We start from the raw sequence: 22,438 nt of genomic DNA, 5'->3' as shown, positions 1-22,438 counted from the left end.
CCTGGAGGCATTGAGGTTGCTGACAAGACTGCTAGCCTCCTGTAGATTAGAGATTAGTTACAACAGATCTTCCCCTTCACCACTCCCAGACAGAGTCAGATCCTGAGACAGACCTCTTCGAGCTGAAGTCCCAAAATCACTTGAAACCCAAAGGTTTGGGCCTCGACATACCGATACTGAAGAAAAAAAAGATTTCCAGTCAGGTTCAGAAAACAGCACGCTAAACGTACAGTGAAAAGGAACTGAGTTATAGCGGCGTAGTGCACGCTATATTTATGAGCACCGACATCACTCCCGGAGTCAAGGAGTGGTGCTGCTGAGGCAAAAGGAAGTTGAGGATATGTATGACATTGAGCAGCACTACGCCTCTGGTTGAAGTCTTCCGAGCAGCTGGCGCGGAGTGGATGATCAAGAGGAATCTGTGGGAGAATGCAATCTACTGAAAGCTCCAACATCTCTGGAGTTTTGTAGCTCCAATCAAAATGGGATGCAATCACCATCCTCATGAAAGATGTCAATCAACTTTTACATGAATTTGCCTATCTGAAGGTGTAGTAGCCCGGCGTCTGTAGGAATTTGAGCTGGGGCCGAGTCCATAGGCATGCAGTTACGGTCTTGTGAGGGCCCCGCTAAACACAGCGGGCCCCATTCACAGCAGCAGCACCGAGGACAAAGCTGTAGCCAACATACTTTTCATTCCTCTGCAGTGGAAGACTGGGTGGAATATTGAAGCTGTGGAGCAGAATCCCCAGAATAGTTCCTTATTATTGGCTCCTCTTCGAGAAAGATGAATGGTATTTTGAACAACATCTAAGGGGAACAGGACCCCTCTTACTCATCTCTTTGACTTTCCTGGTCGAGGATCGGTCTGCTCTCCTCCGTACTACAGACGGAGACTTCGAAAGAGTCCTTTACTCATTGTTGTGTAAACATTCGCTCTTTTGTGGGGCTTTATGGAACATGGATGGGCACAACCGACAAGCTTGCTAGTCATGTTCCTCCTCCAGGAAATGTAAACAGATTCGATGGGAGTCAGAGAAAGGCAATCCGTGTGAGGCTAGAAGCCTGATCAGTATTTGGCATAACACAGTAAGAAAGCTATTGAAGTGGCTTCCTGAAGCACACAGAGAGGAACTGGCACATCATTGCATCCGGCACAGAGCAAGACAGATGCAGAGCAATGATAGCATCCTCCTGTCCCCACCCCAGCTGGTAAACTATCAGATGAGGAATCTGTGGGAGAAAGGAAGAATCCATTACAAGTGTGCATTTGCATTTTCCAAATAAGTCTAAAAATTCAGCGACTGTTAGTGTTGGTATTGGAATCCTGTAATGATTATTCAAATTGCATGTTTTAATGTCTGGCTCCCTTCTCCACCCCCACCCTCCCGTCTTCCTCCCCTTGTCTCTATAGTTAATGTGCTTACCCCTAGGTAGTGGATCTTGTGGCGGGTCAGAAGGACGCAGATTCTGATAAGCCATCTCACCGTTATCTATATTAATGAAAAATATCATTCCCATCTTTCCCTATGCAATGAGGCTTTCCTAGATAACAACTAGCTAAGGTGCTTGTCAGTGAATGTTTTAACAGAATCTGTTCACCGTCCAAACTAACCCTACCTGACCCTACCACTAAGATAACTAAGGATAGGAGAATAACTCCCTTCTCCTGGATGTTTGCTTCTCACAAACTTCTTCAGTAGCTGATTTTTAGATGGTTTCTGTTGACAGTTTTTATCAACAGTTTAATACTTTATTGTGCTTTGGTTTCTTTTCTTCTTTGGAATTCTTATTCCTTTATACAATTCGCAATTTCTGATCCCTTTCGAACATCTGTCTTTGAACATGTAGTCTGAAACAGCTCCATCCTCTGGCTTTTCTCGTATCAATTTGCTCTCTTCTTTGAATGTCGTTTCTTTACCTTGACTGATATGAGTCTGAGTACACCAACGATTCTCATTAACTCCTCTATATTTCCATGCTACAATCTCTTTATCTGGTTGAGATGAGTATGAATGCTCTCATAACGATTCTCATTCACCCCTCCACATGTGATTTGATTGACTGATTTGTTTTGTTATTATTCACCTATACACAAGTGTTTCAAGGTGCAACAATGCAAGTGAGGGGGTACAGGGGCAGGGCAAGACATTGATCTTAGGCCTTGGCTCATTGAGATCGTGCAAGTGTGCAACAGGAAGTGCAGGGAGAAGTGCACCCAGAGCAGCAGAGCCCTGCAATAAGTTTTGGGAGGCTGGGACTATAAAGGGCAATCCCAGCCCAGATGTGCAAGGTTAGCCAGGAGGCGGTGCAAGTAAGGCCAGGCGGCAAGTGCAGGGGCACAGGTCAGGGGGGTCCTGGTGCCCTGGAAGACTCAGAGGACAGTCAGTCAACAGATAAGTGCAGGAGCAAGGGAATTTTAGCAGGGTAGAGGGAGAGAGGAAGAGAAAAGGTAGGTATTATAGAGGTCCGGCTCAAGGCAGAGAGAGGTAGGGAGGCCATTCCAGAGGGAGGCACCTGCAGAGGAGAGAGTTCTAACCCCCATTCTCTGCTTGGAGAAGACACTCACCCGCAGAGTTGGAGGTAGACGAGCGAAGGACTCTAGGAGGAAGGTACTTAGGAAGAGAGTACAGGTAGCGAGGGCCACTTCCCCAAAAAGCCTTCTGGACGATGCAGAGGGTCTTGAACTTAATCCTTGCAGCCACCGGGAGCCAGTGGAGGGATTTCAGGGTTGGAGAGAGGCAGTCCCTCGACGTGAGGCTAAAAAGAAGTCTTGCAGTCCTGTTCTGAATGACTTGAAGAGGGCGAGGTGTAAAGGTAGGCAGATTGAGAAAAAGGCTGTTGCAGTAGTCCGGCCTCGAGCGAATCAGAGCTCTGAAGACTGTGAGCTTCTGAGGGAAAGTGAGAAAAGGGAGAATACCTTTGAGGGGGATACAGTTAGAAGTGGGCCTTTATGGCAAGGTCTGATATGTGTGGAGAGAAGGAGAGTGTGGAGTCAAAGATCACTCCAAGGTTTTTTGCCTCGCCATAGGGTGAGGGCCCAAGGAGCGCGGTCACAATAAGAGGGAAAGTGGCAGCAGGGGTCCATATGAGAAGGATCTCGGTCTTGCTGGCGGTGAGGCAGAGATCATTGGCGGCATACCATGACCGAATAGCAAATAGACAGTCAGGGATGAGTAAGGAGGAGGCCAAGGGTAGCCTGAAAGAGAGCTGTGTCTCATCCGCATAACACAAAGTTAGAGGCGAAGGTAGAGATTAGGAAGGCCAAAGGGGCCATATAGATGTTGAAGATCTAGGAGGAGAGGATAGAGCCCTGAGGAACACCACATGGAGAGTGAGAGATAGGGGTGGTGGAGAGATAGGAACCAAGCGGGACCTGGAAGGGTAGGCCCAGGAGCAAGGAGTTTAGCCAATCTAGAGCCTGATCCGTGTTGCTAAGGGTCTCATAGAGATGAGTAAACAGGATTCTGTGGTTGACCGCCTCAAAAGCAGAGGAACAGTCAAAGAGAATGAGGAGAGAGAGAGAACTAGAGTCGGAATTTGAGAAGAGATCTTCACAGGTGTTCAGCAGTGCAGTTTTCATGTTTCTGGCTGCTCTGAAGTCAAACTGATGGTCAAGGAGACAACCAAAAGATTCAGTGTGGAGGGATTGCTGGGAGATAGTCAACTTCTCCAGGAGTTTGCCCAGGAAAGGAGTGATAGAGATCGGGTGATAGTTTGCTGGAATGGAGGGTTTGGCAGAGGGCTTTTTTAGTAGGGGTGCAGATGGAAGTGCTTAAGAAGAGGCGAAGTGCCAGTAGCAAAGCAGTGATTACAGAAATCGACCAAGGCTGGAGCGAAAGATGAGACATTCATCAATCAGACTGGTCTACAAACATCTTCAGGTGTTAAAGGAGAGAAGGAGAGGCCAAGGCAGTCCTGAGAGTGGTAGGGTGAGAGAAGAAGTGGTGGAGAGTGCAGACAGGATGTCCTGGGTTTTATTGGTGAAATGTGAAACCAGAGCCGTGCAAAGGGGCCTGGGTGGTTTTAGAGGAGTAGGATACTGCAGTAGGATTGGCCAGCTCCTTGCAGATTTTGAAATGTTTGGCCATGTTGTTAGAAGTTGCAGATATGTGGACTTAAATGAGGACCCTCTTCTCCAAGAAGATGGAGCCTATATTGCCTTTGGAGCAAGCGACAGACCAGTTTGTCAGAGTGTGCACCCAAAGCTCTCCACTTTCTCTCAGCTACTCTGCGCTTTCGTTTCAGAGCAGCCAAATCGGAGTTGTACCAAGAGTTGCACTTTGTGGCAGGCTTAAGGAGGATCCTCATAACAGGGGCAAGGATATTCAGAGTGTTAGAGATGGAGAAGTGAAGGTTGGAGAGGGCTGCGTCAGAATGGGAGTCAGCCGCAGGAGTAGGGGAGAAGGTGAAGGCAAAGGCAGCCACTGACACTTGCTTAATATGTCGAATGACCGCAAAGGACGGAGCAGTGCTGGGAGGGCCTTTGCCAAGGGGACAGGAGGTTTTAAGTGAGAAGAAAGTCCAGGAGAGTAGTGAGAGGATTAGAGTGGGGGATGCCTGACGAGATGACAGCATCCATGGTGTGACCGGCAGAGTGTGCTGGACCAGAGGGTATAATGCAGAGGGAAAGAGTCGCATAGGTTGCGAAAGAGGCCATAGGAGTCTGGGGACTCCAGGTGGATGTTGAGATTCCAGGGGAGAAGCTGGGAGGAGGGGAGGAGAGAGGAGGAAATATCAGCCTATTCAGAGAGGAAGAGGGTGACTGGCCCAGCTGGCCAGGAAGATGGTGGCCAAAGTTGGGGCGAGGACAGGAGAGATAGAGAGCCTGCAGACCAGGGTAGAGGGAGTCCACAACAAAAGGGGTAGAGGAGCCAGAGAGGTAGTGGAGAGCAAGGGAGCCTGAGAGGATGAGGACAGAGGTGGCAGAGTAGCCAGAGATGTAGTGGATGGCTAGAGAGCCAGAGCGGTACAAGGAGGAGGAGGCAGAGTAGTCCGGGAAGTGGTAGGAGTAGCAGGAGAAGGAATTTGATGAGGCGGGAGAGGAGGCTATCCAATAGGAGGAGATTGGGCTGAGAGACCTAGACAACGACGGTGCCATTTAGATATACATTAATGATGGCACTATAAGGGGGCCATGAGGACCTCCCACCGGTTGCCACCATTAGTGCGAGAGAAGGAGGAAGGAGAGACCATATGCAGGGTCCAGAGGTCGGGTAAAGGAACGGCAAAGAGGATTTCGGGGAGAGATTGTCTGGAAGAGGTACCAACATCGGTGTTGGTGATGGGAAGGCCTGGATTGGAGACCAGGGTGTGCTTCTAGAGCTTCTTCCTTCCAGAATTAGTGAGAAGCGTAGGATAGGAGAAAAAAGCAATTAGAGAAGATGGGGGACATTGAGAGCACCATAGTGGTTGTGAAAGAGGGATGCAAAGAAGAGGCGAGAGGTGGAGAAGGCATGGAAAACACTGCACAGAGCTACACCCCACAGGATGCACAAGGAGGGGAGTCGGAAACAGGAGGCTGAGGGCGCTAAACAGAGGGAGATGCAGGCAACAGCAGAGTGCAAACCGAGACAAACACGGGCAGAAACAGGAATTGCTTGTAGTGCTTCCAACAGGAAGTACATCCAAGCTCTGGAACAATCTCCCCATCACCCCGAGAAAGGAACCCTCCTACTGGACCTTCAGAAAAAAACTAAAAACGTGGCTTTTCGCCTACAAGATCCCCCCCTCCCCCAGGCCAACTATGACACCTGTCTCCCCCCATCACCAATGCTCCTCAAACCAAGACTTTTAAGACACCATGACGCCCCTCCGACCCAGTATTGTGTTCTAGTTTGTTTCTCCCATTCGCTGTACTTTGTATTTTATTTTTGTCTCACAAGGGTTCAGTGCGTTGCAACAAATGCAAAATAAATAAAATGGGAGCCAACGAGGCTCAGCTCAACCAAGAAGGAAAAAGGCCCGGATGGCAACAATAGAGATCACAGACTAAGGTATTCAAGGCAGAGTGATAGAGGCCAATACAATCACTTAGCGGAAAAAGAGCATGAGAGCAGGGGAATGCTGAGAAAACAGTAAATGATGCCTAAGCGAATACCTACGCAGAGTAAAGATGCGGCAGATGCAACAGGAAAAAAAAAGCTCGCAAGAAAAGCAGAAACAAGAGTAAGACTACCCAGGAGTGGGATAGCCTTATGAATGCGTAGAAACAATGCAGGGTGAGATATGCATTGAAATGGAAGTAAGCGCGAGGTAGAGCAGTTTAGTAGGCTGTTGTAATGGCTGCGTCCCTCGCCTGCACCCGTCTTAACTTGCAGTGGCCGCCAATTGACCGATGCACTGCATGCTCGGGATCTGCTTTCCAACCCCTTCGTCGCCAAACACCTGCGTCGCACAACACAGCGGCCTTGTCCTGCGAGGGCTTTGCCGCAGTGTGTCCGATCTTCACTTTTTAAAAGGTTAGATGCATGGACGTAGGTGCAACTAAGTACGTACTGACAGGCGTCGTCTCCTGCGCCCCTGCGTTGCACAACACCACAGCCTTGTCCAATATTATAATCTCTTTCTTGACAGTGACTAGTACGAGTGGTCCCAAAACGATTCTCAGACCACCTCCCAGGTCTCCCGTTGTCCAGGTTACCTGTTGCTCAACGGGGCTTCGACTTGCTCGGCATTGGTTCTCTCCTTCTCCTGATTGGCCCTGCTTCTTCCCTCAGGGTTTCTTCCATCATGCCGTCATCAGATACAGTTAGGCTCTGCGTCTTCAGTTGTGGAGTGGTTTTGGTGTCGTTTCTAGAATCACAGGTCAACCACAAGCTTTTTGTGGTCACGCTATCACTTTCAGTCTGAGTTCCAGGACGCCACGCGTCTAACTTTGCTTCTCTACTCCCAATCCAAGACGCTGCAGGTCTAATTCTGCTTCTCTGTCTTCTCCCGTTACATGGTGCTGCACATCCGGCTTTGCTTCTGTACTAGCCAGCGAGATGGTTAGTAACTCACAGGTTTTCTCTCGTCTCCAGTCTATTTCCCTCATGTGTGACGTAGCAGTGGGACTTCCCCGGCGCACATCTACGACTCTCTTTCTCTTCTCCCCCACACAACATTCTCCTTGTCCTAGTTAAATTGTATTTTTCCTTTAAAGAAACATGTACAGTATTCAGTTGACAATAAAAACATACTGGCTTTTTCTTCAGGCACATTTTTACAGGATATGGCCAAAGAAGTATTGTTAAGATGATTTCTAGGGTGTTCCTCACAGGAACAGGAGTCCTTGTACCCAAAGGGGGAGTCCCTCCTGATGAGGTCTCACTTCCCTCAACCCCTGGGGAAAGTGTTGCCGAGCGGGTTCACCTCCTTAGCATTACAGGTGGTGCTCCCTCTTGGGGAGAAGGGACGAATTCCCACGATTCGTCACAATTCTACAACATAGTAAAAGAGTGGGTTGTCGCTTTATAACAATTTACTGGTTTTAGAATAAAGTAAAAATACTTTTTGACTCTGTGCATTGTTTATTAAAATGCCTATTTAACTAATAGAAGTATGTACATGTGTAACCTATTAACAATATTTCTCCAGTAGTCCAGTGTGCTGTATTTTCTATGAATTAGTGCTTGAACTAAATGTTTAGTTGGGTCACCCTATTTCTGCTCCCTCGAGTTAAGCCATACTGCTCTGTCACTCTACCATTCCCTTTGGGGACTTGTGCTCTGTCCCACCTTAGTGTTAGTTGCTGTACAGCCCCACAGGCGGAACTATGACCTTAGTTTTGTAGTCGGACAGACTAATGAAGTTCCCCTGGCACTGCAACACCTTTTCCGATACTGTCCTATGATTGCACAACATAAGACAGGTGTGCTTTTAAAGCACCCTTTTTTTTGGCTAGGCTAGGAGGTGATCATCCTACACAAGTTGTGGAACAGACTGGTGGAAGCTGCATTTTTGTTTTGGCTTTTACTGCATTAGTAGCCCAATATACCAGTATTGTGGCCATAGCATCAAAAACACATTTTTAAAGTCCATTTTGTTTTGGGACATGCCTTTGTTAGTGGGAACAACAAGGCAGGCATAACATGGCTATTTTACACCCATGGGCTCACTCTGAGCCAAGTGCTGCACCCTCAGTTGCTCTTTTAGACTAGCCTCCTGCACCAGACAGCACACCAAATACACTTTTAGGGTGGACTTGAGTTTTTAGCCGTTCATAAAATCAGTATGTTGGCTTGCCACCAAAACCTGCATGCGTTTGCCTGGTATGCGATTAAAAGGCTGGCTAAGGCAGTTGAGAAGTAAATATGTATATCTAGGAGAGACCCTGTACATTCCTAGATTCTTTTAAGTTCGACCAGAATAACTAGAAGATTTGCTGTAATGAGATGCTGAATCACAAGAACCAAGTTTAGCCATACTGGCAAGGCTCTGTGTCCTTAGCTCTGTTTTCCTCTTTTGGCTGCTGGGTGGCATTCCTTGTCTGCCCCTAGTCTTCCTCACTGATTGGACTAAATGGGCAGTGCTGGGACTGCTTCCAGGCCGTTTGCTCAAGTCTTCCCGGATCTACCGCCTCACGCTAGGAAGCCCCAGTCATCCAGCAGTGTGGTGGGACACCACTAATCCTCCTTTGGTCTTCATCTGCAACATCTTGGGTCGCCTCACTGTGGCCCGGTCATGGGATTTTGCTTCTGCTCCTGGTTGGTGAGTCGGTCAACCCTTCCATGAAGGCAGATAATTTTTTGGTTTGTCTGGATAATCACTGGTCTGGGGTACAAATCCCCAGATCCCACAACTCGCTATGTAAAAGAAGCCTTGTAATCACGGGTTATTTGGTTGGCATTGAGCCAAGCCCTCAAAATCTGGTGCTGCAAGTACTTTCCTACAGGTGCCTGGGTTATTCTTCAGGTTTTCCACCACAAAGGTCCGCTAGGTCCTTTCTTGCAGTGGCGGTGTTGCAGGGCCCCCTCCACTATGGTTCACAATCAACTTTCATTGGATCAAATCCTGCTCTGTTGCTTTCTCTGGTTGTCTGGTAATCGAACCCGAGGTGGTCTTCTCTGATGTAGGATACTGCATTTTCTGCACTTGTTGGAGTACATAATTCACTTTATACTAGAACTGCCGTTCTGCCCATTAGATTTGCCCAGTTGATTCAAATGGAGAACTTTAACCAACTTTTAAAAATCCGCAACCGTGACTTTCTAAGGTACTTAGCTGAACATTGACCTTTTCACTGGGTCATGCTTGGATCCCTGTAGTTTTATACAAAGGAACTTTTCCGTACAATGTACCAATAATTTAATCTGTGCACTGCACTGGGCTCATGTCAGTGAATTTCATTGTTGTTCATGTTTCTAGCTGTAGTTGCATTGTAGCAATCACTTTTTATGGGAGCAATGAGACTTCACTTTTCAGGGTACTCGAGGACTAAGGCTATTCTGCCTTTTTGTAGCTCTACAAGCATTATTGGTGCTGTACCACCCTCTGTTGAGGATGCTACAACTACTAACCCTAGAGGGGAAGGTAATAACCGACAATAAAGGGAAGCCTTAAGTCTTAATGGTAGTTAACATGGACAGAGCAACAAGGCTCAAATCTCAGATTCGGGTAGTAGGTCGGCAGAGTCCATGCACTTCCCTCTAGAAAATACACCACACCAATATACTGAAAAAAACTTAAAGACATAAAACTATCAACAATAAGGAGAAATGACTCACTATGATATTTCTATGGATTCTTCGCCCGCAGAATCCTCATCTTGATAAATTTCCCAAGCCGTTAGAATAACGGAGCAGGGCAGACATATTTAAACCAGTATATTCTGTAGAACCACCCTACTAAACCTTGCATTAGCTCCCTGTGCAACATCCAAGGCATATTGCTTGGTGAATGTATGCAAGGATGACCAAGTGGCTGTTCGGCATCTCGTTATGTGGACCCGGACGTTACCGTAGATTTCTTCAAATACCATTTTCCCTAATGTGATTTCACTGAATATATTTTTCCGAAAAAGGTAAGAGAAATGGTATATGTGTAATTCATAATAGGTAGGGTGTGGGGTAAGGGTACAAGTTAGTGTAGGGAGGTGTCCCACGCAATAAAAATAAAGAAAAAAAGCTCTGTTATTTCAGTGAAATGGATTCAGTGAAATCTCCAGTAGGAAAAATATGTTCGAAGAAATCATATACATCCGGGCCCTGATGCCCGCTGGAAACTCCTTTACTGCCCATTGGTAACACTCTGGTATGCACAAAATAATTAAATGTTAAAGTGTTTGTTTAGTGATGGCAAGACCTTTTCTAGACAAGGAATGTGCCAAAAACAACCTGTGTGATTTCCCAAATTCAGATGTGCGAGCAACATTGAAACGTAACACTCTCTTGGGGTCAAGGCGGTGGAACCACTCTTCCTCTTACATGGGATGTGGAGCAGGGTAAAAGACATGTAAATCAACAGGCTGGGGCAGGTGCAACTCTGAAACCACCTTAGGAAGGAATCCTGGTCTGACTTTGAGAGACTTTCTCACGAAAGAACTTCAGAAAGGGAGGTTTTCAGCACAAGGCTTGCAGTTCGCTAAACCTCCTGGCAGATGTGATCGTGACCAAGAAGGCAGTCTTAAGGGATAACATCCACAAAGAACATGAGTGCTTGCGCTCAAACGGAACCACCATCAAGTAGGTCAAAACCAGAGTAAGACCCCAAGCTGGGACAACAAACGGGGATGGTGGAAAATTGTTCGAGAAGGCTCTTCAGGAACTGGGTCATTACCGGAATAGTAAAAAAGGAACAAAAGGAACCTTGGTCTAGGGACCTCTTGAAAACAGACAGGGCCGCCAAATACCCTGACTGCGGCAACCTGAAGGCCTGATGAGGAACTCCATCACTGTGGTGGTGGGGGAAGAGATGGAGTCAGTTACACACTCCCTGCACCACACCTAAACTCTTCTCCATCTGCAAGCGTACAGAGATCTTGTAGAAGGTCTGCATGCAGCCAGCAACACCCCAAGTACCTCTTCCGAGAGGTCCCATTCATCATACCTCATCCTCTCAAGAGCCACACATGTAGATTGAGTGAATCTGTGGTCAGGTAGAGCACTCGACCCTCTGAATGGGTTAGGCTATCACGGTGCTGAGGCAACCAGCGAGGTGGACAGATGGTCAGATCCAGGAAATCCGAGTAGCATGTTCTCCTCGCCCAATCTGGGGCGATCAAAGTCATGGTTGCTCGAAACCTCCTGAGAACCCAAGGAATGACGGGAATCAGAGGGAGGGCGTAGTGCAGACGGAAGGTCCAATCCACCAGAAATGAGTCTCCCAGTGCACAGTTCGCTGGGAATTCCCTCAAGCAAAACTGTTTAGACTTCCTGTTGGACTCTGTGGCAAACAGATCCACTGCTGGGGTACCTCAGACAGCGAAGACCTCAGCTAGGACTTCCTGGCACACTTCTCACTCTTGCGAGACCATGCTCTTCCTGCTCAGATCATCCCCCAAGGTGATCTGTGCCCCCACCAGATGAACTGCTGAGACAGAGATTTGGTTCTCTCGTACCAGAACCACAGCTGAATTGCCTCTGTGCATAGTGGATGGGAGTGCAAACTACCCTGCTTTTTGAGGTAGTGCATGGCCCCCATGCTCAGAGACTCGGCAAAAGACCTCAGGGCTAACCTGACAGCCTACCATTCCAGCCTGTTGATATACCATCTGGCTTCGGGCACTCAACTGCAAACCATTGCCGTGGGCACCCTAACCCTTCAGGGGCACTTCAGTGACCACTCCGGCCAGGGGACAAGGAGGCCAGAAGGGTTCCCCCAGCCAAGTTTATTGGACTACCTGGCTGGCCACTGAAAGGCGATCCGTGAGCGCTCCCAGTACGGACACCACTGGTCCCTCAGGTGCCATTGGAGGGATCTCAATCGCAGCCTGGCCTCTGGCACTAGATACATACAGGGGGCCATGACACCCAAGAGGCTAAGGAAGGAAGACGCTGGAAGGGTGGCGCGGTTCTTAAATGCACCATCTGGGCTATGTTGCCGACTCTCTCCTCGGGTGGAAAAGCCTTCCCTACCCGGGTGTCTAGGACTGCTCCAGTGTACAGGAGCCGCTGAACTGGTGTCAAATGGGACTTCAAGTTGGGCGAGAAGCCCAGCCTGTGCAGTAGTAGGCAGTTGTCTTCCAGATGAGACAAGACTTGCCCAGTCGACTTCCCTACTATCAGCCAGTCCAAGTACGAGAATACGTGGAGCCCGGATCGCCCGAGGTGAGCTGCAATTACCGTCATGAGCTTGGTGAAGACCCTTGGGGCAGAGATCAACCCAAAAGGAAGCACCTTAAACTGATGGTGCTTGTCCCCTAGGAGGAGCCTCAGGAACTTCCAGTGCTTGTGATTTATCGGCACATGGAAGTAAGCATCCTGAAGATCTATGGAAACCAGCCAGTCCTGTAGCTCGAGAGGATGGAGAATCTCTCCCAACATATGTTAGGAAGGTTTTCTCTTTAGTGCACCTTTCCTTCATATTTATGGACCCTCAAACTTTTTGCTTTTATTTTTGATGCGGACCTGCTTTTCTTGCAGCACAGTGAAGCCTTAAGCTTCACTGCACTGGCTTTTGCTCATATGTTATGGGGCAACTGACATGTCCTTCAGGCTGTCAGTACAGGGAAACCTTGTTTTCCTTAGTAGTGTTACAATGCGGCTACTTGTAGTTACGTTTGTATCACTTGTGGTAACTTTTTATCATTGTACAAAGCAGCTTACATTGCAGTACATATAGGGCAAATGTTTGTTTTGTCCAATACTAACACTAGTCTAGGTGTGCTAAAAGGATAAGCTGGTGGCAGCAGTAACTGTTTCCCATTTTTTGGGACTTTTTGTTTTTAGCCTTACCGCGTTTACCACGTCTGGCTACTTACTGTGCCTAGTGTTCAAACATGGCTGTGCCACATGATTTTTCACTTGCTCATTTGCCATCTTGTCTTTTAGCCTTATTCTTGGCCTGTGAGGCCAGGAGAATCCTTAGGACTTCCAGTGCACGGGAAAGCAGAAGCTTTCGGTGGGCTACTGGAGGTATGTGTGTGTGTTTGCTGGCAGGAAGTGGGCGGGACAGTCTGGTCCCAAACCACAAATTGGTTTCAGTGTGTCTGAGTGGTATGCATGAATGTTCACACCAGTGGTCCCGATTGGTCCACTGGAAGGGGGTGTGTGTGTGTGGGCTATGCCTTTCATTGGAGAGTGAGGGCAGCTCCTCTCATCTGGCTTTTAGAATAAGAAGGGGACCCCCTACACCTACTCTTCAGAGATCCTGGAAGAACCAGAAGGAGCCAAGACTTCTATCCAGCTATGAGACCTGCAAAGAAACCGGAGACCTGTCGGAAGGAGGCCTGGCTACCAACTTCTGCTGCTGTCCTGGAGAAGCCCTGTCTTGCTGAGGATCTTTAGCAGTCCTGCGAAGGAGCTGTGACCCTGGGAGTGGAGGGAACATCTGGGGTGGGGTGTGTACGCAGTACCACCCTTGAAGTGTGGAAGGACAAGTACGGCTGCTTGCAAGATAGGGTCTGGATCTCCACGAGAGGAATTTGAGCGGGATTTGATGCATTGGCTCAAAAAGGCACACCCATGGTTTAGTCAAGACCACATTGAGTTCCCAAGCTGGGGCAGGCGCCTTCACTGATGGAAAGGTCCTGGAGAGGCCCTTGAGGAACTCTTGACGAGTCTGTGTGACCACAGGGAAGGCCTATCTGGTTTAGTGGTGTAACAGGATTTGGCAGCCAGGTGTACCTTGATAGAGGCATGAGCCAGTCCAGCCTTGGCCAAGGATAGCAGATCTGGTAGGAGCTGTGGGGCTGTGAAACGAAGACTAGCAATCTTCTGAGCCAGACACCACACAGAGCACCGCTTCCACTTAAGGGTGTAGCACGTCAACGATGAAGAGGCTCTGGCCTTGGCCAGGAACTCCTTACATTGCACTAGTAAAGAATAATGCTGATGTTCTAGGCCTAAAGGAGCCCGGCCCCGAGGTTCTGCAACACTGGGTTGTGGTGTAGAATCGCCCCCTCCCCTGGGGAGCATATTGGGAAGAGGCGGCAGCCTGATGGGCAGAGCCACCGACAGACCTAGCAGGTCTGGATACCAAGATCTGCTGCGGCCACGCAGTGAGTATCAGCATGCAGTGACACTGTCTGAGTGTGATGTTCACAAGTAGGAATGGGAATGGCAAAAATATCGTACAGGCAAAGTCCCTCCAGTGGGAACGGCAATACATTCCCCATGATCCTTGGCTGCGGGTAAGTGTAGCCCTTGGAGGACCTGCTGGGTTTTCCCCTTGAGGAAAAAAGGATGATGATCGACATTGCTGCAGAGTACCCAGTGAACGTGCCGTCTCATTGTCAGTCTTGATTAGGAGAGACTCGTCGACTGTCCTGCCAAACAGGTTTTCCCCATCAAATGGCATGCCCAATACCTTAAGACTGAAAGTCCGGCCTGAAGTTGGTGGCTTTCCAGCCATACCTGTCAACGAAGAGACACTCTGTTTCCGATCTGACGGAATCCAGTGTTCGCGATGTCCACAGCCAATGTGATGGCATGGTCTGAGGCCACTTCTCTTTCCTGGAACAGCTCAAGAGCTTCTGCTTTCTTGTCGGCAGGTAGGAAGACCAGAATAGGGCCCAGTTTATATCAGAGCTCCCGGTTGTAGCAGGACAAAATGGCCAGGGCATTAGCGCCCTTAATGGTGCTGGCAGCCATGCAGACAATCTTCGTCCCCATAGCGTCCAGCTTCTTGCCCTCCTGGTTCGGGGGTACCAGGGACGAGGACGACGGGCTAACAAAGCATTTCCTGGCCGCGGCAGACACCAGAGTCAGGTGAAGGCTCGGACCTTAGGCACTTGGGTGTTGAGTTCGGGACACTTGAGCTCGGGAGTCTTTCTTCTCAAGCCTGTCCCGCTTTGGTGGAGCAGTGCTTGGATTCTTGAACAGTGCTAGGCCTTCATCTCACATTTCATCCAACAAGAGGATAGACATGATGGTCTTCTGCCTGGACTCACAATGTTGATAAAGGAACCCTTTCTTTCTCATCTCCTCAGGCAGCAGTTGCTCAGACGCTCTGGACATTGTGTAGAAGGAGCCGACCTCATCCGGCTGAGAGGCCCTCGGGTCATCCGTGCCTGCTGGTTCTCCGTCTGCTGGCACAGACACCAGCCTCGTTGGGGTCTGTCGCCGTAGCCGCTGTATCCGTGCCCGTGTCTGTGTGCATGGCAGAATCCCCTGTTGAGGTCAATGCCAGAAGTGGCGGCGTCAGTGGCAGTAGTGTTGGTTGGCATTTTGGACCAGCAGGGTACTTTGACTTGCATTTGCGCCTAGAAGAGCTTCCAAAAAGCAGTCTTGGAGGACATCCAGATGGAGCAGGGTGGGTGTGGGCGGCAGTCTCTGCTGAATGTTTTTGATACCAGCATGTGCTGCGTGGTCAGAATGTCCAACAAAATGTCCCTGGGCTGAGGTGCAGGAGTAATGATACGCCTCTTATGGAGGGGTAGACGATGGGGTTCACCCCGCAGTGACCCACCTTCCAATAAGGGTTCCTGGCCCCCTTCGTGGCCCGAATAGTAGCACTTGGGCAGGTTGTCACCTCAAGTATAGATGTGCACCGGCACATTTGGTTCAGCCCCTTGTTCCGTACCCCTCTAAGGGGTCGTAGGAGTCTTACTCCTTCGCTTCTCCGGGGACTTTGGGAGGGTTGGGGGGCGAGGAGGGCGGCTGCTGTCCCCCTTCCAGGCTTCTCCACCTAAGCCGCAGCAGTTACCTCACAGCATGCTGGCTTGGCCTCCTGCTGGGCAGACGCTGCTGCAACTGTGGGCACCACCCTCGTGGTCTGCCCACCCACCCCCCTGAAGAATTAGTGGTTGTCGACGAGGCTGTCAAAGGAGTCTTCAACAGGGTGGTAACAGCAGTCGTCAATGTGGCCGTTGATGTTTATGGTGTTGGTTTGGCTGCTTGAGACGTCAAAGCTGATGGCGTTGCCGTTAGAAGCGGTGAAGAGCCCACTAAGTATCTCTCCTTTGTCGCCTTGACGGCCAATGGCAAGCAGAGTTTCGAAGGAGTCAAGGACTTTCTCTTAGAGGGGGCACTCCACACTGGTATGCTCATCGTGGATGAAGTTGGCGATGGTGACCTTTTCTTTTGTTAGGCAGAATCCTGTGTAGTGCCCTTAGGGACCACTACACAGAATTAAGACTACAAGTGGTAATACAAGTTCACCTTTGGTACAAGCCTGTAATACTATGTTAAAGTGGTAGCAGTAGCAGAGCACCCAGGCCTATCTCAAGAGTATATGAGCAGTAGCAGAGATTACACAATGGGACCACAATTACCGTGACCCAAGCAAACACTGACTCAAAGTTTCAGGTACAAAATATAAGTACATATATTTTTAAACCATCTGTAAAACACAACACTTCTATACAATTAAAACCACACGTAAAATACACTACAAACAACCAATTCTCTTGGCACAGAATAACTCAAGGTAAGTACCTTATGTTTTGGCGAACCGGTGTTGTGAAACAAAAGACGTTACCGGGAATACATATGCGATCACTTTTTGACAGCTCAGTCGTATTAACCAAACGCGTATCCGCAGCGAGAAGCGATACCGGGGCAAAAACACACTTAGCACGTGGCCTAACCAGAGAGAGTTGGGGGCAAAAAGTATAGGCAATACTTTTGTCAAGGCAGACAGAATCAGAGAACACTCGCTGACAGAAATACAAAAGTCAATAGGCCGGAGCCAGTGTTAAGTGCACCCGGGTTCCTGTTGTCGAGAATCACACAGTCAGACAGTTCAAGATTCAACGTTGCCAGGAGTACTTGGATATTGTCAACAGAGGAAGCAAAAGTTATAAGAGGGAAGGAAGACAAGGGCAAGCCTTTGAGGAGGATAAAAGGGGTTCACCCTAGTTCCTCGAAGCAGAACACAGTACCTTATTCAAGGAAGAAGCTGGTGCCACGGCAGTTGTTCCTAGTAGTTTCCTCCAGACCCACGGTTCCTGGTACTTCGGTCTTGGAGACGAGAAGGACGACGTCTGGAGGGGTCTGCACCACTCAGGGATGAGGCCAGCAGCAGCGACTGAGAATAAAAGGTGCGCTCCTTTAAAACAGGAGAGGCTCTTCAGATGGCTATCCGGACCACTACAGCAGGGTGCAATGATTTCGACCACGAAGAGGATCCTCTGGCTGTGGAAGATGAGCTGGTTGACTCCACCAGGCTCAAGGGAAGACGACTCCGGACTGAATCTTCTCTGGTCGTCGAAGGGTAGATAGCTCAGGACTGCAGCAGGGCTTCACCAGGACAGGGTAGTTGCAGTAGCCGTCTTCATCTCAGCTTCTCTTCCGTTCCTTGTAGTTCCAGTGGCGACTCTGATTTCCAGCCCAAGAGTCCTGCCTTTTATGCGAAAATCCCCTATTCACACAGCCTGGCTGTCAATCACGCAGCAGGGGGGTTGTCCAGCCCGGACAACCACCTCAGCCAATCATGGCAAAGTGCGACTTGGGTTTACTAGGATGCCCTGTGCAGGGGGTGACTAAACCCCTCCCTCACATTCAGCTCACCTAGACACCCAGGCACCCAGAGGAGGGCTTCTTGGCAGATGGCCGCCAAAGGATGGTGAACAAAGAAGGCAAACCTGGTTTGCCACGCACAGTAAAACACAAGAACGACTGACAAAAAGAAATGGTGACTAAACCCAACCGGAGCAAAAAGAAAGTATTTGGTCAAGTGGGTTTATGTTAGAGGCTAATATAATAGCCTAAAACAATACCACATTTATATATTATAATCACGGTAGAAAAGTTAGGGTAGATACCACTGCCACCAGCCAAGCCAAAACAAAGCTCAGAGAGGCACAGACAACAAGGGGTAGGATTTAACCCTTTCCAGTACTCCATGTAAGATGGGTTGTACTGGGTCTGTAGTTAAAAGTGACTATGTAAAGTTAATGGCAACTTTACCTGTTTCTGGGGGACAGTAGTCAGCCCCAGAAAAAGGAGTCATTGGGAAGTCTTAAGAGACAACCCTGTGTTACTGCACTGAAGGTTGGGCTCATGAAGTGGTGTGCTCCAGAGTCCAAGATCACACAACAAGTAGAAATGCACATGACAAAACACTGGTAAGAGTGGGAAAAAGAGGCACACTCTTACCAAGTGGAAAACATAAACTCCAGAAATACAGCAAAGCTGCTGGGGGACTCACTAGGTGAGGGAAATTAGTCATAGAATGAGAATTCTCCTAACATCCTTCCTGAGTCGGGACCCGCATCAACGGCGGACCCAGAGGGATCAGGTGTGTGCGACCTTGCCTTCTTTTGGAGCCCCTACGGGCAGGGTGTCCTTAAAGGACCTCAAGCTCTTTTCTGAGGGAGGTCGATCATGGGACCAGCCAGTCCTGGGAGAAGCATGACCATGCCCAGAGGCTGAGTCATAGGCTTTACCAGGTTTTAACCACGCTGGCAGCATGCTGTAGCTATCCATCTATGTCTTTTTTCAAAAAGCCACGGCAGACCTCGCATACCTCCTTATCATGATCCGGATGCAGACCTTAAAGACATTTGTGGAGCCTGACGACAGCGAATATTCATGAGCATGTGTTTCCATGCCAGACCCTATGCTGGAGAAGTCCAAAACCATAAGCTGCAAGGCCTCTCATTCCTCCGGTGTGGAGGATTGCATTGAAAAAAGTACCTGTTGCGCCGTTCCTCACACGATTCCCTGGATCGATGACTCTTCTTGGAGGATGAAGAAGAATGGTGCCTAGAGGAACCACCCACAGATGACCAAGACACACTTGCAGTGATTTTTCTTTTTCTTTTGGACCAGGGAACGTTCTTCGTGCCCGGTGACCTTGTAGAAGTCCGTTTGCTTTTTTCCTTATGGAAAAACGTAAAGGGTTTTGTGTCCTCTTCCGACGCGCCTTCGTTGTGCATCAATTGACATGACACGCAAACCTGTGTGTTATGGCCTTCCCACAGGCAGGTTAAATCAAATACTATGGGGGTAGGAATCTGGCATCCACACTCAGCAATTTAAATTCTGAAGGTTTTGGCATCTCAAAGCCGTTTAATCCTCTTACGAAGCAGTGTTTCTGAAACCAGCGGAGTGCATGGTTAAATAGAACTAAGATCACAAGTCACAATGCCTCAATATATATGGGTTGGGATGCTATGTCTTTTGCACAGCTTTGCCCCCTTATGGTGGAAAAAAGTTTCTAGAGAGCTACGCCAGACAGATATCAGATGAGGAATCCATGGGAGGAAGGAACCCTTTAGAGACACTGTTTCAGAACTGTTTCTTGACATTCAGTGACGTATGTGGAAGTCCCTATCTGAAAAAGCAACTCAATTTCTGCCAAAGCTATACAAAGAGTATATTCTGAGAAATAAACTGTGTGGATGTCTGTTATCGAGTGTTAGTGTTTGCTACCCCATATCTTGTGTATGCGTCCTGCTCTCTTCCTTTAAAATAAAGCCTTGATGTCTCTGTTACGTCCATTTCTGGGCATGTCCTGGGTACACAGAAAAGCCCGGCAACCTATACTTGTGTAACACTTGTGTATAGGTGCGATATAAATAAAATATAGGTCATAAATATACATTAATTGATCTTCCTTAACAAAGGGTCTAAGAAAATCCATCTAACTGTGCTATTGGATAGGGACAAGACTGATTGTCCAGTCAATTTTCTTGCTGCATAAAACATAAATGGCGTACATTTTATAATTTGTATATATGATCCCCCATTTATATTAAATTAATTACTTAAGAAATCATGTGTCTATTCCTTACCAACAGCATTTGTTTGGCCATTTTCCGCAGCCATCATGAGGGGCGTCCGCCCTGCGGCATCGGCAGCATTCACTTGTGCATTGTGGCTCAGCAGCAGTTGCAAACATTCCACGTGATCTGTGAAAGCAGCAGCGTGCAGGGGAGTCCTGTAGGGAGAAATCAAGGTTAAGAAGGTCCAACTACATGGGTCATTAAGAGGATATGCCATGGACGGACCAAGAAAGTGCATTGCTGGATAGTCAGTCAGTCAAACAAGTTTATTCGGTTGTATAAAGCAACCATTAAACGACAAGTAGACACAATTATTACACTAATTCAAATTACAAAAATCTTAAAATTACACTTCCATGAGAAAAAATAGTTAAAAACATTGGCGGAAGCAGCATACAAATACATTTGGCAGTTAGGCGGTTGCCTCGACATGAACTACATTAAAAGTTGTTTTAGTGAAGATTAGTTTAAAAAGACAATACAAAATACTTTAACCCAGTACAGGTACTATAGAGTTTTCTTACGGGCCCTCGCCACCTTGCAGTTTCACAATGCGATTTCTGAAATACATCGCTCTTTTCAGAAACGTCAAAAGAGCCCACGCAGTGTAGACTGATTCAGCGCTCAGGAGAAACACAAGAGCAGCCCTGTGTGTGCGGATCGTTGACTTCTTAAGGGCAGGAATCAGAGACATTTTACGTATGCCTGCATACCCTATACAGAAGAATAACAAATGAGAGAGATCCTCTCTATCATGTCCACAAACCGGGCAACCCGCTGAGTCAGAAAAACCCTTTCATTTATAGGTGTTGCCTTGCAACCGAAGGCAATCGAACCGTGCCCTTGTAATCAGCCACCTGTCCCTTTTTAACGTACTCCAAAGCAAGTAAGGTTGAATTCCCGTTAGACAACTAATACTTGAGTGAAATTCACCTTTGCTATGGCCACGCTCTAGCAGAGTTCTTTTGCTTGCTATGCTTTTACCCAGCAAGGCTTTGTACACAGACCCCTCACTTTTGGTCAAAATAGTATCAGGCGGAAAAAGGGCGCCTAAGTTGGCTTCACCCAGAATTGAGAAAACATACGCAAGCCATGGAATTTTTTTCCAGCCACCTTTACCCAACACGGTACGAATAATAGTATGGCACAAGGAAGCTTGCTCGTTAGCCCACAGCCTGACCCAAAATAAAAGAGGGGCCAACGCCCACTGATCTTCCCAAAACTCCACACCCAACTCCCTATGGACGGCTATTCCAGATACACTGGACGGGAGCCCAAGCAGATTTTTAAAGAATTTGTTCTCCTTACTCTGTATTTCCCCTGTATTCTGGAAACCCCAGATAGCTGCGCCATAGAGGGTGGAAGCCACAGTTTGAGTACCATAGATCTTAAGGATCACATCCAAAGGCCGGCTCCTGCACTTCGACATAAATCTAAAAATTCCACCTATCTGTTGACTCATCTTAATAGATTGTTTGGTCACGTGGTCTTTACCATTTAAGGCCTCCGAAAAACTTATTCCAAGGTAATCAAAAGTCCTAACTCTAGGAATAATTTCGTCTGCACAAAGCATGGGTTTCATGGGCACAGGACGTTTTCTGCCAACGCACGCCATTACTGCCGATTTCTTAGGATTGATTTTTAGGCCCAGATTATCCATAAACCTTGAATAAGCATTAATCAGTATCTGTAGGGCCCTAGGTGTTCTTGCAAGAAGGACAGTGTCATCAGCATAGGCCAATACTGGAAACCCCCTTCCTCCCAAAACTAAAAAATCGGCCAATACTCCAATCAGGTCCTGTGAGAGGCCATTAATATAAAGGCAGAAGCAGATGGGGGCCAGCACGCAGCCCTGCCTCACACCGCACCCCACCTGGAAACATGCCGTACAATGCCCCCCAGAGCCACTTCGTACACAGGCCTCATTATTTGTATGGAGGTCAACCAAAGCCTGTAAGATTTCCCCTGGGCACCCTAAGGACCCAAGCACTGCCCAGAGCTTAGCTCTATCTACTTTATCAAAGGCAGTGCTTAAGTCCATAAAGGCTAGATAAACAGCCTCGCCCCTACCAAACACAGTATTAGCCACCAATAAATACAGGTTAAGACTTTGTTCTATGGTGCCTACTCCAGGACGAAACCCAAATTGGATGTCAGAGAGAACTGGCTGTGCCCCAAGCCAGGCTTCTATACGGGCCAGCAATATTCTCCCAAAAATTTTAAACGATGAATCTAGTAGGGAAATAGGTCTATAAGCACCGGGGCTAGACAAGTCTCCCTTTTTAAAAATGGGGAATATTATTGCCCTCTTCCACGAGGAAGGATATTTCCTCGATTTGAGACAAGCATTGAATGCCACAGTCAGAAGTGGGGCCCACAGGTCAACTGGGTCCTGGAACAAATCTGAGGGTATCATATCCGGGCCAGGGGCGCGGTTGTGTGCTTGGAGCCTGATTGCCTTAGCAGTCTCCTCCACTTCAAACATCAGACAGGGGCCGCTAAAGTCTGACGCGGCCTCTAAATGTTCAGATCCAAATAGACTACCAAAATGCGCCAACCATGCCCCTTCTTCCACATGGGTGCCACTCCCCACGTTGGACCACCAACCATCCGGACCACTTTTTACAA

At 48.2% G+C, this 22,438-nt stretch overlaps 1 protein-coding gene across 2 annotated transcripts in view; it reads right to left on the bottom strand.

The window, feature by feature from the left end:
- The window catches only part of ANKRD28 (ankyrin repeat domain 28), a 1,823,421-nt gene that overhangs the window by 342,825 nt on the left and 1,458,158 nt on the right, over positions 1-22,438 (bottom strand). For both annotated transcript variants that reach the window (XM_069648906.1, XM_069648905.1), the window contains exon 24: positions 19,820-19,965. In XM_069648906.1, coding sequence (XP_069505007.1) covers positions 19,820-19,965 — 146 coding nt within the window. The remainder of the gene's footprint in view (positions 1-19,819; positions 19,966-22,438) is intronic.

Source organism: Ambystoma mexicanum, chromosome 2q (assembly GCF_040938575.1).
Source record: "Ambystoma mexicanum isolate Mex_15411 chromosome 2q, UKY_AmexF1_1, whole genome shotgun sequence".
NCBI lineage: Eukaryota > Metazoa > Chordata > Amphibia > Caudata > Ambystomatidae > Ambystoma > Ambystoma mexicanum.
Note: the sequence above shows the minus strand (reverse complement) of the source record. Positions and strands in the feature narration are given on the sequence as shown.